Source organism: Pseudopodoces humilis, chromosome 16 (genome assembly GCF_049639895.1).
Source record: "Pseudopodoces humilis isolate 2021_Gansu_Grassland_sample_001 chromosome 16, ASM4963989v1, whole genome shotgun sequence".
NCBI lineage: Eukaryota > Metazoa > Chordata > Aves > Passeriformes > Paridae > Pseudopodoces > Pseudopodoces humilis.
The window spans coordinates 3,767,695-3,793,872 of NC_142215.1; the positions used below are offsets into that span (position 1 = coordinate 3,767,695).

At 41.1% G+C, this 26,178-nt stretch overlaps 2 protein-coding genes across 3 annotated transcripts in view; one reads left to right on the plus strand and one right to left on the minus strand.

Moving 5' to 3' along the window:
* The window catches only part of IGF1R (insulin like growth factor 1 receptor), a 174,424-nt gene extending 165,404 nt beyond the window's left edge, over window positions 1-9,020 (plus strand). For both annotated transcript variants that reach the window (XM_005521608.3, XM_005521607.3), the window contains exon 21: window positions 1,539-9,020. In XM_005521608.3, the coding sequence (XP_005521665.3) occupies window positions 1,539-1,905 (367 nt within the window). In that variant the 3' untranslated portion in view covers window positions 1,906-9,020. The remainder of the gene's footprint in view (window positions 1-1,538) is intronic.
* A 318-nt stretch (window positions 9,021-9,338) lies between these two features.
* Window positions 9,339-21,362, minus strand: PGPEP1L (pyroglutamyl-peptidase I like). Its single transcript, XM_005521606.3, has 5 exons — window positions 21,274-21,362; window positions 18,630-18,682; window positions 12,330-12,446; window positions 11,639-11,868; window positions 9,339-10,703 (listed from the first exon to the last, which is right to left on the minus strand). The coding sequence occupies exons 1-5, from the start codon at window positions 21,305-21,307 to the stop codon at window positions 10,514-10,516; spliced, it is 624 nt and encodes a 207-aa protein (XP_005521663.1). The 5' UTR covers window positions 21,308-21,362; the 3' UTR covers window positions 9,339-10,513.
* Window positions 21,363-26,178: the final 4,816 nt, after the last annotated feature.

The following is a 26,178-nucleotide window of genomic DNA, read 5'->3' on the forward strand; positions in this document are numbered from 1 at the left end:
AGGGCTTCCAAACTCTCTCCACACCCACCATGGGCTGTAGAGCCCAGGGTTCTCCAGCTCAGTGTCAGCCCTGTTGGAAGGGTTGTTCTAGAGCACAGACATTAGTCTGAGGTCCTGTACAAAGAGAGTGAAATTTTTTTGTTGTTGTTTGTTTGTTTCTATATAATTTAAAATAAAATTGTTCCACACTGATGCAGAGATCTGGTAAACTGAAGGCACAAGGCAGTGAGAGCTAATGAAAAGGTGAAACAGAATTGCTCGTTTGAGCTCCAAAAATCTGTGGAAGTTGGAAATATGGTGGTGTTCTTTAGAATTAAAGCTAAAAGTTTAGGTGACCTGGCTTAAAGGAAGGCTGGCAGAGGTGGGAAATAAACTCCAGCAAGCCAAGGGGGTCTGGCTGGGGCTGCATGTCCCAGTGCTGGCAGGTGAGTCAGAGACGTGCATTACCTTAACTAATCTTTCTTGGCTTTATTTTATTTTTAGATCCATTCTTACTCTAGCACAGAGTAGTAGTTTTGGCCAGCAGTGACTTCCTCCACACAGCGTGTTCCTCTGAGCACTTGTGTACACAGAGGATTGGCTCGAAGAATTAATGCTAATCTTCCTTTTCTTATTTAAATTTGTCCTATTACTGCACTGTGTTAGCAGAAGACATCCCTATTCCACCTTCACAGACAGTGAAATCCTTTCTTGTGTTACGTTTAAAGCTCAGGGCGATCTCCTGGGAATATCCAATTTTGCTGTGTCATGAAAATGCTGTTTTCATTATGGCTGTATTACTGTTTCATTTTGTGGTTTTGTTTTGCCAGCATGGGACGTTGTACAGATCTAATCATGGATGTGCTTAAACAGATGATCTCACACTCAGTAAAATATTAATGCAACCCTGGCCATAAATGAAAACAACCTAATTTTAAAATAAAAATATTAGAGACGGTCTTTGAGATTGGCAAATGTCCACTGGGGATTGCAATTAATTTTAATGTAATTTTCTTCTTTCAGGGGAAGAAGGCAGTGCTTTACCTTGCTTGTATTTCCTAGTTTAATTTTTTTCTAAGTCAGTATTGATGGGGTGGGATGAGTTGTTTGAAAAGATACTCCAAGAGTATCTACAATCATGTAGCTTATGGCTGAGTAAGCTCAGGGTAATTTAGAGGAAAAAGAGAAATGCCAAGTCAGAATAAAAATATGAAATGGTTCTGGATGTCAGGTACCCGTGAGACATGAGGTGTGGGAGGGATCGGAAAAGGTGATGTGGGAGGTATGGGAGTAAATGAGTGATGAGAAGGAAGGTGGAAATGTGACACAGATTCACAGCATATTGTGAGTTGGAGGGGACCCACCAGGATCATCAAGTCCAACTCTTAAGTAAAGGCTGGTTATGGGTGTTGAACCCACAGCCCTGGGATCTCGGCCTGTGAAAGTTCTGTCCCTTTGGCTTCCCTCGGGATGGAATGATTCTTTAAAGCGCATGGTCTGACCCAGTCATGGCTCTAAAACACCTCAGTAAATGTTTCTCCTGTGTGTTCCCTGCCCAGGTTCGAGCTGATGCGCATGTGCTGGCAGTACAACCCCAAAATGAGACCCTCCTTCCTGGAAATCATCGGTAGCATCAAAGACGAGCTGGACCCAGCCTTCAAAGAGGTCTCCTTCTTCTACAGTGAAGAGAACAAGCCTCCGGACACAGAGGAGCTTGACCTGGAGACTGAAAACATGGAGAGCATTCCTTTAGACCCCTCCTCCACCCTGCAACCCACTGACAAGCACTCAGGACACAAGGCCGAGAACGGCCCTGGCGTGGTGGTGCTGCGGGCCAGCTTCGAGGAGCGACAGCCGTACGCGCACATGAACGGGGGCCGCAAGAACGAGAGGGCCCTGCCCCTGCCCCAGTCCTCGGCCTGCTGATCCTCGGAGCCCCGCAGAAACAAAACACACACAAACACAGGCATTGGGGGAAGAAAGAAAATCACAATATATTCAAAAGCCTACTGTACCTCAGTGGATCTTCAGAACTGCCATAGCTGCACTTGGGAGAACCCTTTTTTCAGTAAACAAGTTACCGTCTTTTTCTTTTTTTTTCAATATGCAAGCAGATGTTTGTTTCAGTCAAGGACTCCAGTCATGGGGCACACAGTTGGCCTTTTAAAACTCTTAATGTTAACACTTAATAGCAACAGAAAACTTGAGATCTGATGTCTCTCTCTCTTCTCTCTCTTCTTTCTCTTTCTTTCTGTCTCTCTTTTTGCTTCATAATGGGAAACATATCTGCGTGCAAGTTCAACCGTACAGCACTTTTATCAGATCAAAGATATCGCAGGCCAGGTGGTTCCCGGTACCCCTGCAAGCACCTGCCTAACACTGTAGGTCTTTATTAAAAAAAAAACACAAACAAACAAAAAACACAAACAAACAAAACCACACACAAAAAAACCCTAAACTAAAAAAAGAAAAAAAAGACTGGATTTTTAATGTTGCTCTTTAATCTTTTTAGGAACATGTAAAAGAATAAAAAAGGGCCATCATTCGTCCAAGGCTGTTACCATTTTCAACGCTGCCAAATTTTGCCAAAAAAAATGAACTCTTTGTTTGTTTTCGTTTGGTTTTTTGGTTTCTATTTTTTTTTTTGTAGTCATGGAAGGAGCACAGTAATCAACTGCTCTGTTCAAAACAGATCCTGACCAATATCTTCTGTTCAGTCATGCACTGGTATTTAAAAAAAAAAATTAAAAAAGTCAAATTGTCTAGATATTTTTTTCAAAACTGGACAAAATGTGATATTTTTTTTTTTCTTGTGATGGAGAAGATAAAAGGGATGGGGTAAAGAACCAGCCCTCCCTCCACCCCTGTCCCCATCCCAGTGAATTCTGGACAAAACTGGCAGTGGTGAGCTAAACAAATAGGTGTACAAAAAAAGTCAACCACCCGCCAAAAATGAATTATGAAAAACCTGAAAATAAGCGGCCGAGATCTCCATCGTTGCAGCCTGCCTTCCTTCACAGGCTTGCAAGGAAAAAACACCTAGAAACATAAATTGGAGAAGACAAAAAAAAGCAGTAACCGGATTCAAGTATATGATGCTTTGTTGACCTTTTCTCTTTATTATTAAGACTTCTCGAAGGGTCTTGCAGTTCTATGTTAGACCATGGATCATTTGCATACACATTGTCTTTTGTGTCACTTTTATAACTTTCTTACGGTTCAGATACTCATCTATATGTCTGTACAGAAAAAAGCTGCTATTTTTTTTGTTCTTTATCTTTGTGGATTTAATCTATGAAAACCTTCAGGTCTGCCCTCCTTCCCTTCCCTTCCACTTCAACAAATTTTCTTATGCTTTGTACTATAGTGTGTAACTTTTACTTCCTCCTTCCCAGTAACTGATACCTTTCATATGATTTGCCATGAACTGTTTAATGCCTTTTTATAAATACATTTCTTTTTTTTTTTCTTTTTTTTTCCTCTCCTTCCCATTAGTTGTTTTACGACATCTTGGCTGTGTGGGTTACAGGGTTTTGGAGGGGGACAAGGAGAAAGAAGGGACACCCTGCACAGGAATACTCTGGCTGTGCTGTGGTGCGGTGTTTTTAAGCCCCAGTTTTCCTTCCTTCCCACTAACCTCTGCCCAGACAGCACACAAGTCTCTTACAGTGCAAGGCGTGATACAAACTCAGGTCAGAAACAAAAGGTTAACTATTTAGTACATTCTTGTTCAGTGTTTATATTCATTGTTGTACAAGGGTCCTACCCCTCCTGCCCTCCCCGCTCGTTCTGGTCATGGCACACATCCACCCACCCATCCCACACAGACACACACACACACACACACACATGTATTCTTTTTAAATTATTAGTTGGGTACAACAGCAGACACCAGGCTTTTGGGTCACTGATCCTTAAAAAGTTCTTTTAACACTTTCACCCTATGGACAAGAGCTGTGCCAGGTGCAGCTGGCGATGCCAGGCATTCCTAGGGTGGCCATCACCTGGCTCCAGCCAGCCCCAGCTCTTCACCTTCCTGATGGGGAAGCTCTTGTGGAGGGGAGCCCTCGTGGAGGGCACCTGAGCTGCACTTCCCATCCCCAGTGAAGAAAACCCCCCAACCAAAGGGAAGCCCCCGCGCTGTTTCCGTGGGGCTGGTGGGAAGCTCGGAGCTGGGGCCAGCGGCTTGGCTGGCAAACAGTGAAGTGTTGGCAGCTATGGAAACCTGTACAAGTCCAAGCTTGTGGCTTAAATCACAGACCAAACCTCAGAACAAAAGACGAGTGAGCTTGTTTGTTCAGTTGCAGAAGCCTTGGTGCGAGGGGAAGGAGGGGCCGTCAGGAAGCCGACACCCAAGGAGTCTTACCAGTTGCTCATCTTACCTTAGTTCCAGTCTAGGCCTTTGTTTAGCACTGATCCAACCAAACGATGGCAGGAAGAGGTGGTTCTGGGATGGAAATGTTCAAATCTTTTGAGTTAGAACAATGAATTAAAATATACTGGTTGCTAGTTTTGACTGGAGATTTTAAAAAGTTTGTAGTGCTTTTTGCTTGTGTAGTTTAGGTCCCATTATCTTCTCTTGCCTCTGTCCCATAGTTATTTTTCCCTTTTGAAAATGAAAAAGACAAAAAAGTTAATTAAGAAGGTATTCTATGTAGGATTTTTTATTTATTTTGTGATATCAGTTTAAATCACTGTAGAGATGCCCCATAATGAATTTAAATACTGAGATAAGGGTTTTAGAGTATGACAGGGGGACAGTTTTTGATTTTTTTTTTCAAACATTTATCTACCTCACTCTTATTTTTTTATATGTGTGTATATAAAAAAAATACATCTCACATTTCTCAGCAGCCAATAAATGCCGTTGATACTGGTAACCTCTCACTCCATATACCACATGCTCTAGGTTCTGGAGGGGAACAGTCACTGCCTGTCACAGAGGGTCACCTCAGAATATTTGCCTCAATTCCAGAGGGTTTCTCCTATTTTTTAACATTTGTTGTTGTGAGGAGAAATCCAAGAGTTATCTGATTTAGGGTGACGGTTCTCAAAGGAAACACAGAGGCTTTTTAATGTGCTGTCACAGCAGCTCTTGGGTCAGCAGCAAAACGCTGTGTGTTTGGATGAGTGGAAATGCAGCTGACCTGATATGGAAACTTCAAATTGTGAGTATTTCCTGAAATCTGTTACAGAAATCAAATGTTTACAATGTTTGAAGGTCCAGAAAAAATACTAAAGGGAATGGTCTTTCTGTTTGTCCAGTAGAATGGACCAAGTCATTCTGCCAGCTCTTGCTCAGATGTCACAAGCATCAAAAAGATAACTGGCTAAATCAGAACCCAAAAATAAATTGGCTTATAGGGGATGGTATTGCTTTCTTGACCAAAACCTGTCACAGGCTGCCTGATGATAATACTACATCAAATTTACAGCTTTGGTCTTTGCTGTTTCTGTTTGATGAGAGCACTGATTTTTAAATTTTATTTTTTTTCTAAAACTAACATGAATTGATTTCTTTTAATGTGCCAGTAAAAAATCAGTTCCCTTTTCTTCCCCTGTTTATATGCATTACAACTGTGGATTCTGATGGACCAGCTATCAAACTTCAACTGCCCTCTGGCAGCGTGTAACTGGTTTACAAGCACACAGGACTAACATCAACTTGCTGTATAATGTTTCCTTTTTTCCAGCTCTGGCAGCTGTTCATGCAGGTGTTGGTTGTGGTATCTGAGTAATGTGGTGCTTGGCTACTTGGAGTTACACCCGGCCTCTTGGATACACAGCGCTGTGGTTAATTACTACAGCTTGTCTTTGGAGGGAGCATTTCTCCCTAGTCCTGAGAAACCAGCAAAATTGGAAGTTTTCACTAGATTAGTTTGGTTTTCCATGTTTGATGATGTTCTAGTGACCTTTGGGTGCAGTGGCTGTTCCCCTCCCTTGCACATATTGATTACCACAACTGGAGATCCTCAGATCTTTCAGCTGGCTAGGAGGGTTTTGTTAAAACTGTCCGAGTTACTGGTCTGTAGAATTGTATATAGGTGGTTTTACAATGCATTAGGAAGAAACACTAATGACGTAGCATCACGAGAAGCATTTCAAAAAGCACTTCAGTAGAAGACAGCCACGAGGCCTCGCGTCCGTGTGCGTGATGGCAGTCAGCTCTCCTGGACCAAACCACCTTCATGATACCATTGCATTCTGTGTTTGCGATTCAAGCTTAATTCCTTTTTTGTTCTGTTTGTTTCCATAGCTTTTTTTGTTGTGTTTTGTGCATTTTGAATAGCTTTATTCACATGGGTTTTTCATGCAGACTTCCCTTGGACAGTAAATCGAGTTGTTTGTGCATGTGAACAACTGAGAATTAATGTTGGCTTGATAGAGTCATAATATGGTTTGTAATGTTGTTCTTCCCTGAGACCACTGGCTTGTCTGGTATGGAAAATTTATTTAGAACTTCAGCTATGTTTGAATAAAGTTAAAGTAATCCAGTTTGTTTATAAATTAAACACAAAAGCCCACCCAGCCCTGAAAACCAGCATTTTGACGAATGGCACCGAGATGTTTCGATGCAATGGGATAACGAGCTGGCGTCACCGAGGGGAGCAGGCGGCTGGGACTGCAGGGCTCGGCTGGGGGGCTCTCCTGGCTGGCATTGCAGAGTGCCCGTGGCAGAGGAGGTGGTTTGGCTGCAGGGAACACAATTGCTGTGCAAACACAGCCGTGGCACTGAATCAGGGGCTCCCTGGGGGGGATGATGAACCAGAGGTGGCAGCCGAGCACGGTGCAAGGTGTGGAGCCACCCTGTGTGATGCCCCTGCTCCTCCCAGCCGGTGCCCAGTGCTGTGTGGTTCCAGGTGCGGCCGCACTGATGCTCCTCTTGGTCTCTTAAAGGAAAGCAAACCCAGTTTGTGTAGGATGAGTGGTGACCAGAGGGAGCTGCTGTCAGGCCCTCTGGGAACTGCAGAGGGGTGTTGGGTACAATCCGAGTCTAAGTGAACAACACTCCTATTGTTGGTGTAACTCCATACATATATATCTATATATATACATATATATATCTGCATATGTATATCTATAATATAGATATATATATATTTAAACCCTTTTCATTCCATTAGTACAAGTAACACTTGTTTCCTGTTATTCTTACTTTGATTGTCAACCGTGTATTCAATCACTGGGCTGAACAACAGTGGAGGAAGGTGCAAGGGATCCACTCCTTACTAACCAGTGATAAAGCCAGATATTGCAACTTAACCCATGAGTAGATGTGCAGACAATTGTTGAAGAATGATGCGTAGAAACACCACGAGTGGCCAGGGGTGCTGAAGATACAGAACTCAAGTAGACAGGAGGGCTCTGAAGGACACCTCGATTCAGAAGTGGTTGCTCAGAGGTGCTGAACAGCCTCTGACATGGAGCAGCTGGGTCAGTCAGCACGGAGGAGTTTGTGGGGAGACACCTGAAAACAAAGGACGCAGCAGTGGGGATTTGCAGAGACACAGGGCTTGACAGAAGTTCGAGGTAGTACCCTGAGCTTAATCTATATGGGACAGCATCAGCGCTCAGGTGTCACAGTTCTGATCGTTGGTACTTGTAAATGAACCTCTGGACTTTGCAGCTGGAGCAGTAAATTCCTTACCAGGAGCGTGGCAGTGGTTGGTCGTCAGCCTGTACAGATCTCTCACCTACGGTCGGCCTGTTTTGCAAGTACCTTAGGACTTCACTAGTTTGTGTGTGTGCATATGTGTGTGTGCTCATAAATATTTTTTTGGGTATGCGTTCCGTTGATTAGTAACCATTAATTAGCATTTTCAATAGGGCTTTAAGTCCAGTAGATTACGGGTAGTCAGTTGACGAAGATCTGGTTTACAAGAACTAATTACATGTTTCATTGCGTTTTGTAAGTACATAGAATAATTTTATAAAATGTTTGTAGTTTATAAATGCCTAAAATATAATTTAAGGGCACTTTTCTGTGTGTGGGTGTGTCTGTCTGTGATCAGTTTTTCCATGGTACCAGTTACTAGTTAGCTTTACAATATGCCAAAAAGGAATCGCTGACTTGTCCAATTCATGGCTTGTCCCTCTCCCCCATCCCGCCCATGCTTTGTGACCCAGTATACAGAGAGTGCATAAAGGAGTTGGGAAAATGTTCTGTATCTTCAGTATCCTGGTCTTCCAGAGCCCTCTGGTTGGGGTGGGATCATCTTACCTGGTCATTTCACTTGCTGTCTAGGGCAGTTACCTTCATGGATGACAGGAACCTCACTGGTGGGGAAACAGAGCGGGGTTTGCTGCTCCCCAGGCTGTTGGGGCCGCTCAGCACCTGCCCCACGGGGGCTTTGAAGGATGTGACTGCGTAAGGGAAAGAGGGAAGGTGGTTTTGGTAATAACTATTGAAGAATTATTTACAAATTTCTGATCACTTTAAATGCTTGTGTGCAGCCTCTAAAGTTGTTGAGCACCATTGGAAGCTTTGTTGAAATGAGCAAGGCAGGGTCCCTATTTATTGTTATTTAAAAAGCTTGAAGATCCAACCTCTCTGCTGTGGACAGGGACACCTTTCTCTTCTTCTGTTTTCTGAACCAGTGAGGTTTGAGATGAAAGGATTGGCCAGAGTTTGTCTACCTCTGGGACAAAAAACTAGAAAGTGCTAAGGAATGGATGCAGTTGCAAATACATTTTCCAGTTTTTCTTGTTTAAATTTTTTAAAGAGAAAATTAAAAAATAACATGGCCAATTTATTACATAAAAAGACTTGCTGTGTATAAATTATTCCTAAAGAAATTCCTGTGTTTATATTAAAATGAATCAGTAGATAAAAAAAAATTTCAAAATGTTTTTGTATATTCTGTTGTAAGAATTTATTCCTGTTATTGCGATATACTCGGGATTCTTTACATTATGAGAAGAAGAAACTTTGTCTATTTTGAATGGCTGAAGCTAAGGCTCCTTTAGTTTCTCTTACTCTGCTTTTTTCTAGTAGTTTCAGTACTACATGATTTAAGTTAAATAAAAGAATTCTGTATGCATTTTCTTGTTTCTGATTTTGTTGCTCCTTATGCAAAGCAAGTACAGGTTAGAAAATGCAGAGTAAAGCTGCTCTGGTTTTCCTCTGCCCTTTCTGGCTGTATCTAACTGAGATACTCTTAATAGGAGGTCAGTACTGCCATTGTTTGGTAGAAATCAAAAGCATTTTCATCCAGAGACACTGAGATTTTGGATCCTTCGTGTCTGAGATTTGAGCAGTTTTGCACGAGGCGGTTCTGGTGAATAAGGTGAGCATTGCTAATTATTTATTTACCTGCCGAGTGATCCCCATGTGAGGCACAGCCAGCCAGCACCTGGTTTTCACACTGGAAAAGACAGTGCCAAGAAAACCAGCATTATCTTGGCGTTTCCAGTTCCTCAGACTCTTGGCCATCAGCATGTTGACTAAAACAAGGCTCAGTGGTGGCCCAAAGCCCCAGCAGCTGCCTGTGCTGTTACGTTTGTCTCGGCCTTTTACTGGTGGTGCTTGAGGAGCAGGCTTTTGTTTCCCTCAGGAAATCAGGTGTCCAGATTGAGCTGCTGCTGTGCTGTTCCACTGACTGATTGAATCTTGTCCCTGTGTCCTGGCAGCAGAGTTTCAGAGGAGAGCATGGACACTGACTGTGTGCTGAAGGGCAGTGCTGTGACCCTCTGCAGTACCAGCACGTCTGTACGGAGCTGTTTGAGACGTGGAGGAGTCCTGGGTTTTACAGTTTGGGATCTGCTTTGGTTCCTGTTCTGTAGGTAACCTCACATGCCCTAACCCTCCCCACAGCACAGTGCTCCAGGATTGCCTCTCTTGGGACAGATTAGCTGTGGGATTTGCCTTTGGGCTGTGGAAGGACTATGGGGTTTTCCTTTGCGACAGGCACTGAGAATTTGGGGCAAGTGGCAGTTTTGGGTTGAAATTCAAGTTACCAAGATCATTACAGATCCTGCTGGTTTCCAGTTTTCTCTGTACTCTGAAGTCATTCTGGGTCACAGCCTGTTGTTGATGTGGAAAGGAGAATCTACAGCAGGTCAGTAAGGCAGAATTTTAAAACTCCACATACCAGAATCCCCAGGTGTGTTTTAGTTTCTCCCATAGCCACGTTTTTTGTGGCCTGAACTCTAGACTCACACAGGGGCTGAGGGGGGTCTCTGGTAACATCCATCCTGTGCTGAGTCCTTGTAGCTGTGAGCATCCATCTCGGGTCAGCAAGTCTTTATTCGTGTCTTTCTAACCAACACAACCAGGATTAAGCATCTAAAATGTTTCCAGTCCAGTTTCACGCTTTCTGAAATCTGAACAACTGTATTGTTAGCAATATGAACCACCAATCATTTGGGGTTTTTTTTCCCCTTAAGCCTTTTCTAAGAGTTGCAAATGGTTGGTTGGGTTTTGCAAGGAAATTTCACTGAAAATAACATGGGCTATAAAATCCTTTGTGTGTGTTTTAAATAATCTTTAGAACTGCTTCATTTAAGAGGTAAGGAATTGCATTCTAAGAAATCATCATTTTTCCTCTCTATGATCCATCTCTCTTTGTTCCCCACACTGTTCTAACATTGCTAAGATAATGGTCTGTAATGCTTTTCCTAGAAATTCTGCTGTTACTGACTCAGATAATGGAGGGACGTGGATGAAAGCAGCTTTTCCATTGCCATAATACAGGGAAGTGTAGTAGGTGTAATCACAGATGTACCTGCAATATTAAGAACAAAACAAAACCAGAAACCTGAATTAAGGCTCAGTAAACCTTGATTAAATTTAAATATTCTAAGTAGCCAAACCAGATCTGGTTTATGAAATTATTAAGAACATATTTGCTTAGTGGATAAAGGAAATGCTGAAATAAACCAAGTTTGAGAAACAAATGTTGCTTATCTGATGGCTTGGTTTCTCAGACACCCACCCACAATGAACTTTAAATAAAAAAAAAATAAAAATCACAAGACAGGCATTCTTGTGGGGTGGGAAAGGTAACACACCCTGCTGGAAATTACAACCATGTAACACACTTTTTGTCTAAGTCATAAAATCTCCCTGTCAGAAGGGATTTTTCTTATCATTCCACCTTCACCTTTTAAAATTCAGATGCAAGTCTTGAATTTAAGGGCCAATATTAGCTGATTTTTCTTTAAAACAAAATAAAAAGTACTGGTTTGTTTTCCTTTCTAGTGAAGACTAGCATAGTAGAAAATTGCTTCAGTGCTACTGGAACACATAATGAGATCACAGGCCTGGTTCTAACAGTACCTGTAGTTGCTGTTCTCCAGTGTATCTATTTACATTTTGTATCCCTCCCAGCTGAGAAAAATAGATTAAAATCTGCTAATGGTCGGTATTGCTTTCAGACTCTCTTAATAGCTGAGGTTTACTGGAGTTGCTCATCACAGGGTGTGCTATGTTGAAACTTGTTTCTTTTGGAGTTTACAAATCTATGGAAAAATATTGCTGTAGTTTTTCATGAAGGCTGCTTTACATAAAATTTAAATTCATCCCAATTTCATGCTTGTGCCCTTCTGAAGACTTTGTTTCAGAGTGGTTTATGTTGGATGAGAGGTCATGGCCAAGATTCCCCAAGGTTAAATGAGCTGATTGAGTTGTTTCTGTGAGCCCCTGATACGCGATGTTTACCTTCCCGCATCTCTGGAAAGGATGATATCAATCCCTTCCACTGAGATGTTTCTCCAGAGACTCTTCATATTAATTGTAGATTCAATCTTTTCTGGGCCATCTAGCACGCAGCAGGCACCTTCTGGGTGAAAACCACAAGCATCCCTCTCCTGGTAGCCTTTGTTCTTCCCACACTGCTCCAGGATGATGAGCGCTGTGGCGGAGGAAGCCAGCCCAACATGAACTGTAAGCTGGTTTTTCCCACCAGAGTGAATAACAGGAAATTAAAAATGAGATCTGCTTTTTAAAAATATGTGATGTAAAAGTGCCAAGCATTATGTGAATTACTGGCTTCAAGGTGGGGAGTTTTGCTCAAGTCTAAAGAAAACTTTGATAAGGGATTATAGATGAGAACAAAATTAGGCTGTAGTTTTTGTTGTGTCTAGTCAGGGCTGCAGAGCTGTAGTACCTTTTTTGCAGTTTATGGTAGATATTTTCCTTTCCTTTGTTCAGCATCAGTTATGCTGTTTAACTGGCACGGGGTTAAACCAGCATGCTAATTAGTGTGTGCTCTGACTTCCAGCTTGGCACCTTGATCAGAGCTTTCAATAGTCCCTTTTCAGGGTTGTTTGATGTTTCGCAATACTCTCTGGGAGATTTTTTTTTGTATTCAGGGAAAGGGAGGAAATTGTGTAACTTCATCATTACCCACCAGTGGCTGAAGAGTTGTCCATATCTTGCAGACTTGCTCCTTTGCTTTTTGGTAAACCACTGGCAGCTGCATGATCCGGAGGTCGATGTTTTCACCAAGGCCTCTCTTGGACAGCTCCTGTGCTTACAAAAAAGCCACCAAGGACTTGAAGGAGCATTGGATTTCTGACTGTGATAAAGAAACTGGGCTGATTCAACTGAGAAAACACCTGAAAGAGCAACAGCTTAGCCCATGGCTCCTGAACACTGGTCTGCAATGAGATTTGTTTTGTGGTTGCTCTGTCTCTTCTAACTGGAAGAGACTGAAATGTGCTAAACAGTTTTCTAATGTCACATCCATCCATGTGGAGCCCTTGTTGTGTTTTCCAAGGAGATGCTCAGTCTCCAGTGGGTGGGAGGGGTTATTGCTTTGGGACTGGTCCCTGGGGAACCATGAGACAGCATCTCTCAGAAAAGCTCCACCCTTGAAAGCATCTAATAGGCTTTGCTGAAGGTAAGAGCTGTTTCTCTGGTAGAAAAACTGCACTGCCAAGAGACAAAACCAAGGAGAATTCACCTTAAGCATGACTTTTTCACTTCAGGGGCATGAGATCTGCTGGTTTGACCAGGTTCAGGTAAGCTGTGCTGAAGGTCACTGTCAACATGAGGAAGTCACATTTAGAACGAGTTTATTTTTTGGTCTAGAATGTTTCTCTAGTAAAAGGAAACATCACTGAAATGTTACTTCTCTGTACAATTATGTACAATTATGTAGCTGAATTTCCACACAGGACCAGTTTTCCCAAAGAAAAAATTGTGCCCAGAATTGAGGTGAACGGAACAAAGGCACCCTTCAAAGCAGCAGGTTGGCCAGGTAGTTGAACAATGGTGTGGAGAATAAATGTCACATGGAAGTGACTTGAAATTATTTTGTCAGTGGAACAGGGCTAACAAACAAGGCATAGGCCTCAGCAGAAAGTAAGCAGCTGCAGTGGCAGCATGCAGAAGGAACTCATCTGAGGCAGAAAGTTTTGTCCCAGAACAGTAGAATGGTGTTCAATTGAAAATACCTGTTCCATTTGAGTAAACCACTACCAAGGATAGTGCAGGTTAAGATTTTAAGGGGGCACAGGCAAAAGTGGAGGTGTCTGATTAGCCCAAGAGACCTCTAACTGTATTCAGTGTCATTGTCTTCTCAAGTTTTTGTTTCTCACTCAGGATACCCACACAGATGAGGCCCACAGTTCTGGGAAATTTCTCCTTCAACACTCGCTTCCTATATAAACTGTTCCAATTTTCTTGTCAGCGGAAGCATTGATTAGCTGTGCTCAATAAACTATTTGACACAAGCAAGGAAACAATGCCTGCAGGGAAGTAAACACATTTGGAGAATAGTGCCAGCCTTTTTTCCTGTGGGCATTGACAGTCTTTGAGAGCCCATTGCATCATCTCGCTGAAGAATGCTGTACTGTGCCTGAGCCTCCACACAAGAAAACCCCAGGTGGTTCACTATTAGCATTTTCTTTTCCAAAGCATTTTTAATTTTTACATTTAATGAGATTTTTTCTTTTAAACTATAAGGCTTAGAGGACTCAACTACCCCTAACTTTGGTGCAGAACGTGGAGACCCAAAGCCACAGCAGTAATGCTGTTCTCCTCTTGTCCTTTCTGGGTCAAGACATTCTGTTGTCACCAGCTGTCATGGCAGAGACACACAGAAATACTTTTGTGCAGCACCAAACTGAAGCTGGCCAATAGCAAATGGCTGAGAATTTGTGTAAAGGAAGATGGTTCTCTGTGTCCTAAGCAATTTCAGTGTGTTGTCAATAATGTCTATTACTGTGTTGTCCAACAATCCCAGCCATGGGCTTATACCCCTTAGACCGGATGTTGTGTAAACATGGAGCAAAATAAAAAAAGGTTGTCCCTTGTCTCGGCCTTAACCAGAACCATTTTTTGCATTTAAGGTGAGAGACTGAAGCTGGTTAGAGGAGGGTAACTGCACCTGGAAACCAGAGCTCACACTGGTGAGTGAATTCAGTAAACAAGTGCTTGTCTTCTGTAGTTGAAACAGGAAATGTCAAAGGAGGAGAAAAGTTTTGGAGGACTGTTTTGTGGGGGAAATGGTTTGAAAGAAAACATGAAGATTCCTTTTTGGGAATGCCTTTTCTAGAAGGGAGAAGAAATCCAACATTATCAGCTGCTGACCTTGAGCTGTTGTGAGTTGTGCTCATAATCCTGTCCACTGGTGTTCTGGCCCAAAGAGAAGTGATTTGCACAGCACTGTGCTCAGGTTGGTGCTGGAAACACTGTATGTTGGAAATAGCTTGAACTTCTAGAAAACTCTGGAAAACATTCCTGATTTTGCCTGAGATCTCACTGATTTGGGTTGCTGGGAAGGTGGTTGCATGTGTTAATTTTGTGAACTGCTTGTGTTGGTGCAGAAAGGAAACCAGAAGGTTTCAGTTGCCCCAGCCAGACTGCAAGTACACTGCAAACAAATGTGTTTTGTGTGGCTGGTTAGTGGGGTTTTGTTTATGTGTTTGGTTTGGGTTTTTTGGTTGTTTTAAGTTGTTGGGTTTTTTCTAATCCTGTAGATAACCTTCTTAAAACTCCAGGGATGTAAGAAAGTTCCAAAACAGAAATGAAGGCACTAAATAGCAATGTCTTAGTTTCACAGATGATGAAACTAAAGCAGAGAAGGAGAGAGACAGATTAAATGACAGATTTCCAAAGACCACATGGTCAGTGGCAGGATGAAAAACTGCGCTGGGAGATCTGATCCTTATCTCCCGATAGCAGACATAGTTCCCAGAAGCAGTTGGAAATGTGACCTGTTCTTTGCACTAACAGTTTAATTACTATGAATGTTGTCACTCAACTTGCATTTGTGCCCTATTAACTGGGGACTGTGACCTTGATGGTGGAGTGCCCTGATGGGTCATTTTGCTGCCAAGCTGCAGACAGGACTTTCTGGAGGAGACACATCAACAGGGTTGGATCAAGGGTTATTAGGTGGGACCATCAGTCTGTAGCATGGAATAAATAAATCAGGGGATCTGGGATTCTGAAAGTCTAATGTGGTGCTGCAGCACTAACACATCGTGGAACTCAGTGTGATCTGTCAGCAAATGCAGAGTAAATACCTGGTGGTGTTTTCTGTTAGTGAGAATGTCCTGCGCTTCCAGAGTTAAAAGTGTTGTTGTGCATATTTTAGGCATGTATTTCAGGTGAATGAAGTTACAAGAACCATGAAAAACTTAGTGACACAGGTTTCTAAAAGATAACCTGTCTTTCTAGTGCTAGACAACCATCCTGGGCCAGGTGATGGTGTCTACAAGAGCTCTGGAGCTTTTCTCCATGACCTTGGATTGACAGGTTTGTCTGTGCTTTCGGGTCCATTTGATTCCCTTTTCCCTGAACACTCAATGGGTACCTGCTGAGGAACAAAAACTCCATGGATGAAGAATGCAATGTTAATGAATGCCTTGTGTGAGAGACTTGTGCTGTGATGAGAACTTGGGTCCACGCAAAAACAATGGGGTATTCCTCAAGTTCTGGGAAAATTATATCTTCATATTCTAAAAGAGGAAATTCAGGAAAAATCCTCTTTTTAAACCTGTAGACATAGAGATTTGTAGAGTCTTACTCACATTTATCATTGGATTCCCAAGGACTTCAAGGGAAATTGGCTTATTCACCAAAAAGCCAGGTGAATTTGTAAGGGAAATAATATTTTTCTGTGTGTCCAGTGAGGACATAGAAGGGATGTAGCTACTGGAATGGGCTGTGTGCTCACTGAATCAATCTCTGATCTTCCCTACAGCAAGAAGAGAGTTTCAGGAGCACAGCTGATTCCATCAGCAGCATCTTGTGGAGGAGCTTAAGGAAGCAGTTGTGAGTAAGAGCAAGTATTGCTCACAGAAGGGCAGCCATGGTTCTTTTGCAAAGAATCCATTCCAAAAGCACGGAGAGTGAGGCTATGCTTTGGAATTAGAACACTGGAACTGTTAAATGTATTTTTACAGGATTTCAGATGCCTTTAGTATGAGGACCCTTCTGGGATGTGAACTTTTAAGACTGCACGTATCGGCATTACATCATCTCTGAGGGTGCTGTGGTGTCCAGGCTTTTGATAAGCACCTACTTCATTTTGGGGTAATAATTAGGATAGTTCTGGGTAATGCTACAAAGGCATTAAGCCTGAACAGTCATATTTAGTAGGTCTGTTGTGGCTGCTCAGCACGTTCCTGAGGATGAATTTGAGTGCACACTTGTGTGGCTCACAGCAAAGAGACTTGGCAGGAGGGTTTTATGTCACTCCAGCGATCCATGTGGGTACCCCAAGCCAAGACAGGATTACTTCCAGATGTAAATACTAAATTTTGCTATCTTTAATATATGTGCATAAGCTTCCTGAAGATCAGAGGGGCACTCCTATGAATGAGGCCAATGGAACAATACCATGAGATTGCTATTTAGCGTGGAGAAGCCTATCGAAATTCAAAGTACTTCCAGATCTGCAGCAAATTTCTCTGAATTGCCTGAATTAACCACCTTTGCCAGTGAGTAGGAAACGAAAGCAGCATCCCCAGTCTGAATACAAATTAATTCCACATAGAGGGTGCCACATCAGAGGGAAATGGATTTGTTCTTCTCCATGCACAAGAACTGACATCTGTTTTGTTATGGAATGCTGTGGCCCTTGTTATGTAACTCCCTGGCATAGCCAGCTCATGGCATTGTTACAGAAAACTCATCCCATCGGTGCATTCTCGCTCAAGGCTGTCTTGCTTGCAGATAAAGAACATGCTCTATTTTCAGCCAGAAGAGGATGATCTTACACCCAAAATTAGAACCAATAGGAATCAGGAAATAATGAGCAAGAACACTGTCAACTGACAAATATTTGTACATGGCACACGTCAAGTTGGAGTTAAGATAATTTATGGGTCTCCTGTCATGACTGGGGTGTGGAAAGGTATCACAGAAGTATTTTTGTTTCTTGTTAGCCTACAAGGATAACATCCCTCATGACTTGGAAGGGACAATAGATTTATTCTACCAAACACCAAGCTACACTCAGCATTCTTCTCCCAACAAAGCTAGAATAGAAAAGGTGTATGTTTTGGTGGAATTGCTATAGCTTTGGTCTTTGGAAAAGCATACTGGCTCCTTGTTTTTCAATCATCTTGGCTTGAGTGCACTTCATTTTCAAAACAGATATTCAGTAGCTGTCACCAAAATTTGTACTATGGTTATAGTCCTGTACAGCCATCCCCTTTCTGTCATTACTAATACTTTCCTATAGCTAACTTTCTCATTTCAGTGTCCAAAAGAATTAAAAAATGTATGGACTTGTTTCATAATAGAAAACAGTCCCCTTGGTTTGCTCTACATGTCCTTTTTCCATTTTACCAGTATTATCTGTCATTTCTTGCACATTTTGGACCAACGCTGCAGTTCAATTTTACTACTTTGACTGTTCCCCCACTAGTTTCAGATTTCATTGTGTAACCTCCTTTCTACCTTGGGATTGCTAAAATCTTATGTGAAAAATCCTCTGACAATAACTCTGTTCATAGGTACCTTATGAGAGTAACTGAACTCCAGGAAAGGCTGTTGTCTGTGACAGGGATGATGAATCAGTTGATGGTGAATGCCAGGTAGCCAAACCATGTCTTTGTATCCCCCAGCTAAATTTGTTCTAATACACAGATCTAGGAAACAAGAAGGAATTTTCAAGACTGCATCTCAGACTTGTTACTGCCGGTCAAGGTGTATGGAGGGGAAAAAACCCCTCTGAATGACCTTGTTTCCAATTTACCTGTAGACTTCACTGTCATTTGAAAGTGGAAGCCAAAGCTGAAATGTGAACTCACACTTAGAACTGGCACAGTTTAGGTTCTGTGTTCCTGAAGCAGCCAGTGAGAATTCAATAGGCTACACTTCTGTGAGAAGGAAATCATCTCACACAGGATAAAATGAACTGTGGTAGGAGAGATGATTAGTTTACTGAAGACAGACATAACCTGTGGCACATGCAACAGTTGTAGAGAAGACATCCTGGGTAAAAATAAATTTTTGAAATAAAGAATAATATTTTGAAGTGCTTAAATAGCACCAAGAATAATACAAGTGAAAGAACATTTCATTTCTTCATTATTCTCTTTGTTCCATGTTTGGTGTCTACTCCATGAGGCACAATTCTGCTTAATATTAGAATCATGACAAAGTAATGGAAAGCCTAAAACCAGTTTGTGTTGGGATGTCTGAAAAATAAAATGCCTCCCTCCATTTTTCTTTTTATTTTTATGCCTACCTTCACTGCTTCCCAGCTAGAATTAACCAGGTATTGTCTGAAGGGACCAAAACCTGAAAAGAAAGAAAGATAGTTTAAACCTGTGCTTACTCTGCAATTGCAGATTAGATGCACACACATATTTGATCTTTACCTTCCTATTTTTGGTTACGAAGATTGAGTTTTTTACATAGGATTTAGCTTTTATAACACTTAGGGGAATAGTATTTTCAATTTGTATATTCACTGATAAAAGAACTAATCCTGCAACCTTCATTCATGTCAAGGCTTTCTTATCAGAGAGCCTTAACTGGAGCTGGTTAAATGTAGTGAAACCAATAGGACAGATCATGTAAATGATGATTTTGGGGAAGGATCATCATCCATAGAAATACCACTACTAAAAGTTATGGTATTAAATACTCCCAGGTCACAGTTAATGTATCATTCTTATTGTTAAAGCTTATGAAGATGAAGGTATACATATTTAATGAAAAAGTTTGAAAGAATAAAATTTATTTTATTAGTAATTTATTTTAATTGCAGGTAATGAACACTTACAATTTTTTATCTGGGAAATGTACTTTTTTGTGATGCTGGGAAAAATGTCTTATTTCACATTTTCCCCAGGAAAAGAGAGGAGAAAAGGGGAAAGAACACTTAGACTACAAAGTATTTAATTCAATTTTATGCAGCTTTTTTTTGTGAAAGGATTTTTTTAATAAAAAGGGAAAAGACCTAATTTTGAGCAGATGGGCATTTTGTCATTAGAAAGTTTGATGGAAAACTCCCACTATCTTTATTAATCTCAATTAATGTTCTCAATACAGAGTGCTGCCAAGTCCTAGATGCTGGGTGTCAGGAAAATGAGTTTCTGAAATGGCTTTAATGCTATAACTCTTAAATATTTAAAATCCTTAAATGGACAAGTAAATACTTGACAGCAGATGATTGCCATTTTGCACAGTGAATGCTACTTGTATGTGGAGACAATTAAGCCTAAATGCAGGCTTATGACAGCTTAATTAGTGCTAGGCTTTAAGCATTTCTTAATTTGTTAATATTTATTTCATAACTGCTCCATCTTTTTCTCTTTAATGCTATGAAAAGCTTATATTTTTGACAATATTTTTTACAGGTTTGAGTTTCTCCTATGGAGAGGGAACAAAGAAAATGGTGCTCATTTTACATTTCCAGGAAACATAAAACCCCATTAGTCTCACTCTGCTTTGAGAGCAAAATTCTGGTGGCACCTGCTCCATTTTGGAGCTGCAGATGTACAAGTTTCTGTACCTGTGTGTGCAGAACTGCAGAATTATAATAAAGTTATTAAGTAGCTCAGAATTAAACACTTGTGTCAGTGGTGGCCCTAAGAAAGTACTGCTTAGGATAAAATTGCTATGAAAAATGACTGAATGTACAAGAGTTTTATTGCAGTACATGAAGCAATATGGAGAGGTAACTGGCTGAATGTTACTGGGCTCCACATAATAAACTGGGCTCCCTGCCAGCAGGTCTATATTCTGAGCAGGTGAAAATGTGACAGAGACATGCTGTGATAATCTCTGTAGTAGATTAAAGATGCATGTGTGTCTTAACTAGTCTGAAGCTTTTTAACCAGGGAGATTTCTGGACATAAATGGTGATCTAAAGAGAGGAAAAAACTGAAAGGGTGCTAAGAACTTCCCAACAAGGGTATGTGCCATAAATATCATAGGAGAGAACCAGACTGTCAGCCTTTTAGGAGGTTAGCAAGTATCTCTTGACCTCTCCTGCACTCCCGTCCAGCTCATCTGCAGTTAATGTCTGGAGCAAGCCAGACTAGTTCTGCCCATCTTGCAGCTATTAAAAAAAAAAAAAAAAGTGTTTAATTGAGAACAGCAAGATGCAAATCTCTTTGATGTAGCTTCACCCTCCTTCCTATGTCCTCAGATGACCTGCAGTGGAAAATTATCCAGCAACTCACATGTCAAGATATGTGTAATGATTGCCCTTAGATGAGCCAGTGGCAACAAGAGGAACAGTGAGCAGCAGCATTCCTTAGGAGCTTTAACCTTTTAAAGCTCAGGACTCTCTGAGCTGGTGGTTCTGCCTCTCTGATGCTGCAGCAGTTGGAGCCAGCAGGAGAAACTCCAAATTTGGTCCTTGTGCTGCATGTTCAGGCATGTTCCTTTGGTATATTTAAATGGAATGGTTTAGTTTAGCAGTGATGAGGCAGCATCTCCTGTTTAAAACTCCCTTACCTTGCCATGAAACTGAGCCCTTGAAAGTTGCCATGTGCTGCTCTAATTCTGGACACTGACTGTATGACATTGTGATGCAACCTGGTTTTCTTGCTTCAGAGCGTCTTTTGGGTAAGCTTTATCTAATAGTAGCCTGCATTGCCTTGAGCTATGTGGTTTGGATCAGAGAGAATGTCAACAAAGATTAAAACATGGAGAGAATGAACAACAAACCAAACTGGATGGCAGTAAAGAGGGCAGACTGCAGACTGTTTCCTCTGACATGCATCTGAGTTATCTTAGGAAGGCACAGCAAGTTATTTTCCACTTGGAAATGTTACTATGACCATTTGCTACTCTTTTTCCCTCCAGGAAACTTTATGACAAAGATCAAGCATGCGTGCATACCAGCTCTGGCTCAAAGAATAAAATAAAAATCTTACCAGTCACCACCACAGTGCTGGAATTCAAATCCATGAAATCTAATCTCCAGAAGGTGCAATTTTCTTGGTTTTCAGTTCCAAACAGTATTATAATTCAGGTATCTGTGGCAAACTTCATTTGGGGCACCTTTTCTCTTCCAACTGTGATGAGCCTGGCTTCATGTGACAGGGATGATTTGTGACTCATGTAACTTTTAAAGCAAAAATGATTACGTACCTATTAAAGATAGAAGACTGGCTGATTGGGACTGCCCCAAACTTTTCCTTTCCCAGGCATGGAGTATTTAGGAAGAAGTGGAATAGCTTAAAGAAATTTCTTGGAAAATATCCAGCAGTATTTTTCATCACTTGTTTATGTGCAAGTAAACAGAAAATTAGTTGAATCAGTTTTATTATAACTCTGTGGGTATTCTGGATTTAGCAGTTGTAATTCACTTTAATGGAGAGGAATGACAACTACAAAAACTTATCTGTCCATTTCCACTGTTCTTGGACTTTTTCTTACTTAAGCTCAGGGGTAACTTTGCTGTTCCTCTTCACAGCACTTATCTGATTTACTGCTCTTGATCTTTATCTGAGGCTTGTTATGAAAGAGTCCAAGCACAGTACACTTTTCAAACTAAACACCAACAGGAAAATATGTGTATTTGCTAACCCAAAACATTTACTTGGTAATATCCTTTAACAAGCAACATGTTAGAAAATCTCACTCCAACTTGCAAGGTCAGAGGAACTCTAGAAGATGGATTATAGCTTGCTGAAACTGGTGAGTTTAATAGCTGGTCTGTCTTCATTAAAGTGGAGCCTGGGAGCCAATGGGGGGGCCTGGAATCAAAACATATGCATATTGTCACTGCCCAAAACAAAAGCATATGCAAGTTCTCTTGGGAATTATAACTATGTGGGCAGAGGGTTTTACTGGGTCTTGTTTTGAGTAGGAAGTGTGTGTGTGTGTGTGTGTGTGTGTGTGTGCTTGAGAGAGAGAGGGAGGGGAGAAATAAGCTAAGAATAGAAAGCCACTATATTATCTCAAGAGAGCTGGTAATTGTGAGACCTTAGGGAAAAAAAGAAAAATCTCTGAAGAAATCCCTTGAGTTGGGTGGTGGCTCAATGAGGTTTGGAGCCATGACCTGTGTCTGTCATTTAAATTGTCCTGTGCTGAGACACACAAAAATGTCTGGATTCTCTTTATTTAAAAGACTCTGATTCCACCATCCATTTCTTCCCCTAACACAACTTGCAGAATTAACTTTTGCTGACTGCTGGGGCTGAAGGAGGTTCTAATACAGGAAAGAGAGCTTTCTGCAACTTTAAATAAGTTGCACCACTGCAACTGATTACTTTTCAAGTCCTACAGTCCTTCATACTCCTGTGTCAATCAAGATTTTTATCTGTTAATTTTTCTGCTTGACCAGTCATTTAACCACTTCCTATGATTCTGAGCAGGGCAATGACATAACAGTGTTCTCATAGTTATTTTTGATTTGTGTTGGTTTTTTTCTTTTTTAGGAAAAAAAAAAATCTAAGTACAGGGTGGTCCAATGAACAAAAAATTTGTAAGGAATAAGGCAAGATTTAAGGTCTGTAGTTGCTTAATTAATTTCCAGAGTGAGAATTTTTATTTTCTTTGGGACATGAGAGCTGCTTCATACAAACAAATACGAAGAGTATTGCTCGAGTGCAGTAAAATATTAGGTATTTCATTAGATATTCTTCCAGAGGGGAGATGTAAGTCTATTAGTTCCATGCACTCTGAAACAACTGATATGATCTGTTTGGAATGTAGTACTAGTTCTAAAAGTTTTTACAGCTGGAAAAAAGGAGTAGAAGAAAAATACAGAGTAGCAAAGATTAATTCAGTAAGCCTTTATGAAGAAGCTGATAGAATTTTGGAAGGGGGGAAAAGTATTGTCTTCAGTAGTTAGTCCTTTTTCATAAGCAGATGTTTGCTGAACTGTAATTAAAGATTCTGAGACTTTTCCAGTGTTGGTAAACACTTGTGCAAGTGTGGGAGGAATGCTAGTGGTTTAAATAAACCAGTGATTTAACACAGACCACTGAAATTAATTTTTGCACTGATTTAATTGATTGCTCATGTTCCCAAGCTTTGTGTGCATTGCAGTATACTTGTAGAAATAATGCATTTATTGCAGCTCTGCCACACAGTTAAAACAAGAATAGAAAATTTTGCATTAGGTCTTACTCAGAAATGATTCAGAAATGAAACCTTTTCTTTCCTCTAATATTTCTTCAGCTGAAGTCACTCTTGAAGTTTTTGTTGAAGTACTATTGTAGCTTTAATATTAGCACTCCCATGTGTATCTGTGCTCAAAACAATGGATTTGAGGGTCACTGGATATTTGAGGTCTGTTCAAATTAATCTCCCCATCCATAATTAAGAATCCAAGCCCTTGCTATTTGAAGGCAAGTCACAGACACAGCTGACTCAGCTAAACACTGGTTGTTTTTCTTGCTACACACGGATATGATTGACACGACACTCATCTTGAGGTAGAGAGGAAATGGAAGCAACTCAACTATGAAAATCCTGGTTATCACCTTGAGTATTTTTCTGCACAGTTGTCTGATATTTTCAAAAATTGTTTGAACTGCTGAGTAAGAAAAAAATATATTTTCTGCAAATGCATTCTGACCACACCACAGAGCAGGCAGCACACTGCTTGAGTAGCTTTTTAGTAGATGGCAAGAAGAACAGAATATGGGTCTTCATTTAGAAACAGCTCTTTAATTTTTATCTCTTTTATTATTACTTATATATATTTCTTTTATTTCTTGTTATTGGCAGGCACTGACCAGTGTTTTAAACTGTGAAGTGGAAGTGTTTAATATATTCTAATTTTTATCTCAGCTGTTCAACACTTAATGAGAGGAGGGAGAAATCAAGCTGTTATGCTATTTAACACTAAACTATAATGGGACTTTAAATAGAAATTTCAGGATCTATAACTCCATATTTCCTTTCCATTCTAATAAAAACAAATGGTCCTCAGGAAACACTGAAGCTGTTTTTTATGTCGATAGAAAGCAATGTCACAAAACCGCTTCTGTGTAAAGCTCACTGTTCCCTGTGGAATGAGGCCTTTTCTACAACAAAATCCATAGAAATGGTAAATGGAAAAATATAATGGCGGACTTACTCAGGGTTTTTTTGGCAGAGACATCTTCCACTATCCCAGGTTGTTCCAAACCCCATCCAACCTAGCTCTGAACACTTCCAGGGATGAGGCAGCCACATATTTTCTGGGCAAGCTGGGCCAACGTCAGTCTGGTTTTAGATATAAACTGCCACGTGTTTTATGTTGTTTGATTATTTATTTTAGTTCTTCAACAGTTCTATTGGTATATACCTATTGCTCAGCACAGATGGGAAAAACTGCAAACTGAATGTGAGCTGAATGTAGCTAAGCTGCTGGGTGGCTGTTACATTATCAGTCCTGGTCTTCTTGCAGGATTATCAAAACTAAAGGCTGTGTATTGACAGGTTTTTTAATTTATTTCTTTGTTTATCATGAGGAGAAAGGACTTAGCAGGGCACATGCAACCCATGATCAACAGGTTGCTTTTTTCAGGTGTCATTTACCAACACAGAGAGACCCTGCAAGCAGGATACGCACAATTTAATTAACTATTTATCAGCTAATATGCAAAATAGCTAGAACTAACAGATTGCTGGGCTGAACAGTAACATGCTTACCACTGCTGATAAGGAAATGAATGATTTTTAGCTGGCCAGGAAGTATCTAATAGGCTGGGGAAAGTCGGTCTCTGACATTTATTAGTATGGGCTGATCCTCACCATTAGAGTTATCATCATGTTTTCTGGTTGATTGTTTCGGTTCTTTTCTTCTTCTTTTGTATCTTTTCTCTTGAATCTTTTACCAGCTAACCATTGTCATCCCACCAACATCACCTGCGTGGTTTCAGCTTCCCGTCTTTCCTGCTGCATCAAACCAGACCTTGGACCACAGCAGGGCCAAACCTCTGGGCTGTGGGTGACATGGGGAGAGCTGGAATGTACAAAGCTTCAAGGGATCATGAGCATGTGCTGAAATCCACTGAGGGTCTCTAAAGTGTGGTGATGTGACATCTGCTCTTTGGAGAGTCAGTGTACGGGATGAAATGGTTTTGTCCTGTACAGAAAAAAAAAAAAAAATTTTACTAATTCACTCTGCTGTATGTTTTAAAGCATTTGAAAGGAGGAACAATGCTAAGGAGTTTTTGGTTGCTGTGCTGACAGGCAATGGAGTCTACTGACTCAGGCCTCCAGGTCACAACAGCATACCTGGGTGCTCGAAATGCAAAAGTGAATTTATAACTTTGCAAACAAACCATTATTTCCATGTACTTAAGACCTCTATGACTTTGATACCTGAATCTGTTATTTTAAATATAATTGAGTGGCAATACTATTTGGGTATGAAGGCTGCCCTGAGTCAACTCTTGAATTCTACTTTTAATTTTGACAACTGTGTAATGGGTTTAGCCCCTGTACCTCAGTTTTATGGTTTGTGGTAATGAACGGCAGGCAGCTGCTTAGGTTTTCCAAAAGCGTCTTTCAGATTAACAGTGGTCACTGCAGAATGATAGAAAAATGTTACTTTTGTACTTATTTTCCTCTCGCAAGCCTTCTGCCTCATGCCACCCGCGTTAACACAAAGCTAGGTTTATGGTTTGTCATTCTTTGCCTTTTAAATGAAAAATTTGGGATTTTTGTGGGAGTTTTGTGAGTTCACACGCAGCGTGGGCCGGCCCTTCCCCACGGCCGTGCCTCCATGGCGGGGGCTGAGGGCATTCCCCGAGCCTGAGGGCATTCCCCGAGCCTGAGGGCATTCCCCGAGCCCCCAGCCGGCCTCGGCAGCCTCCCCTGGCCTCTCCGGGCACGGC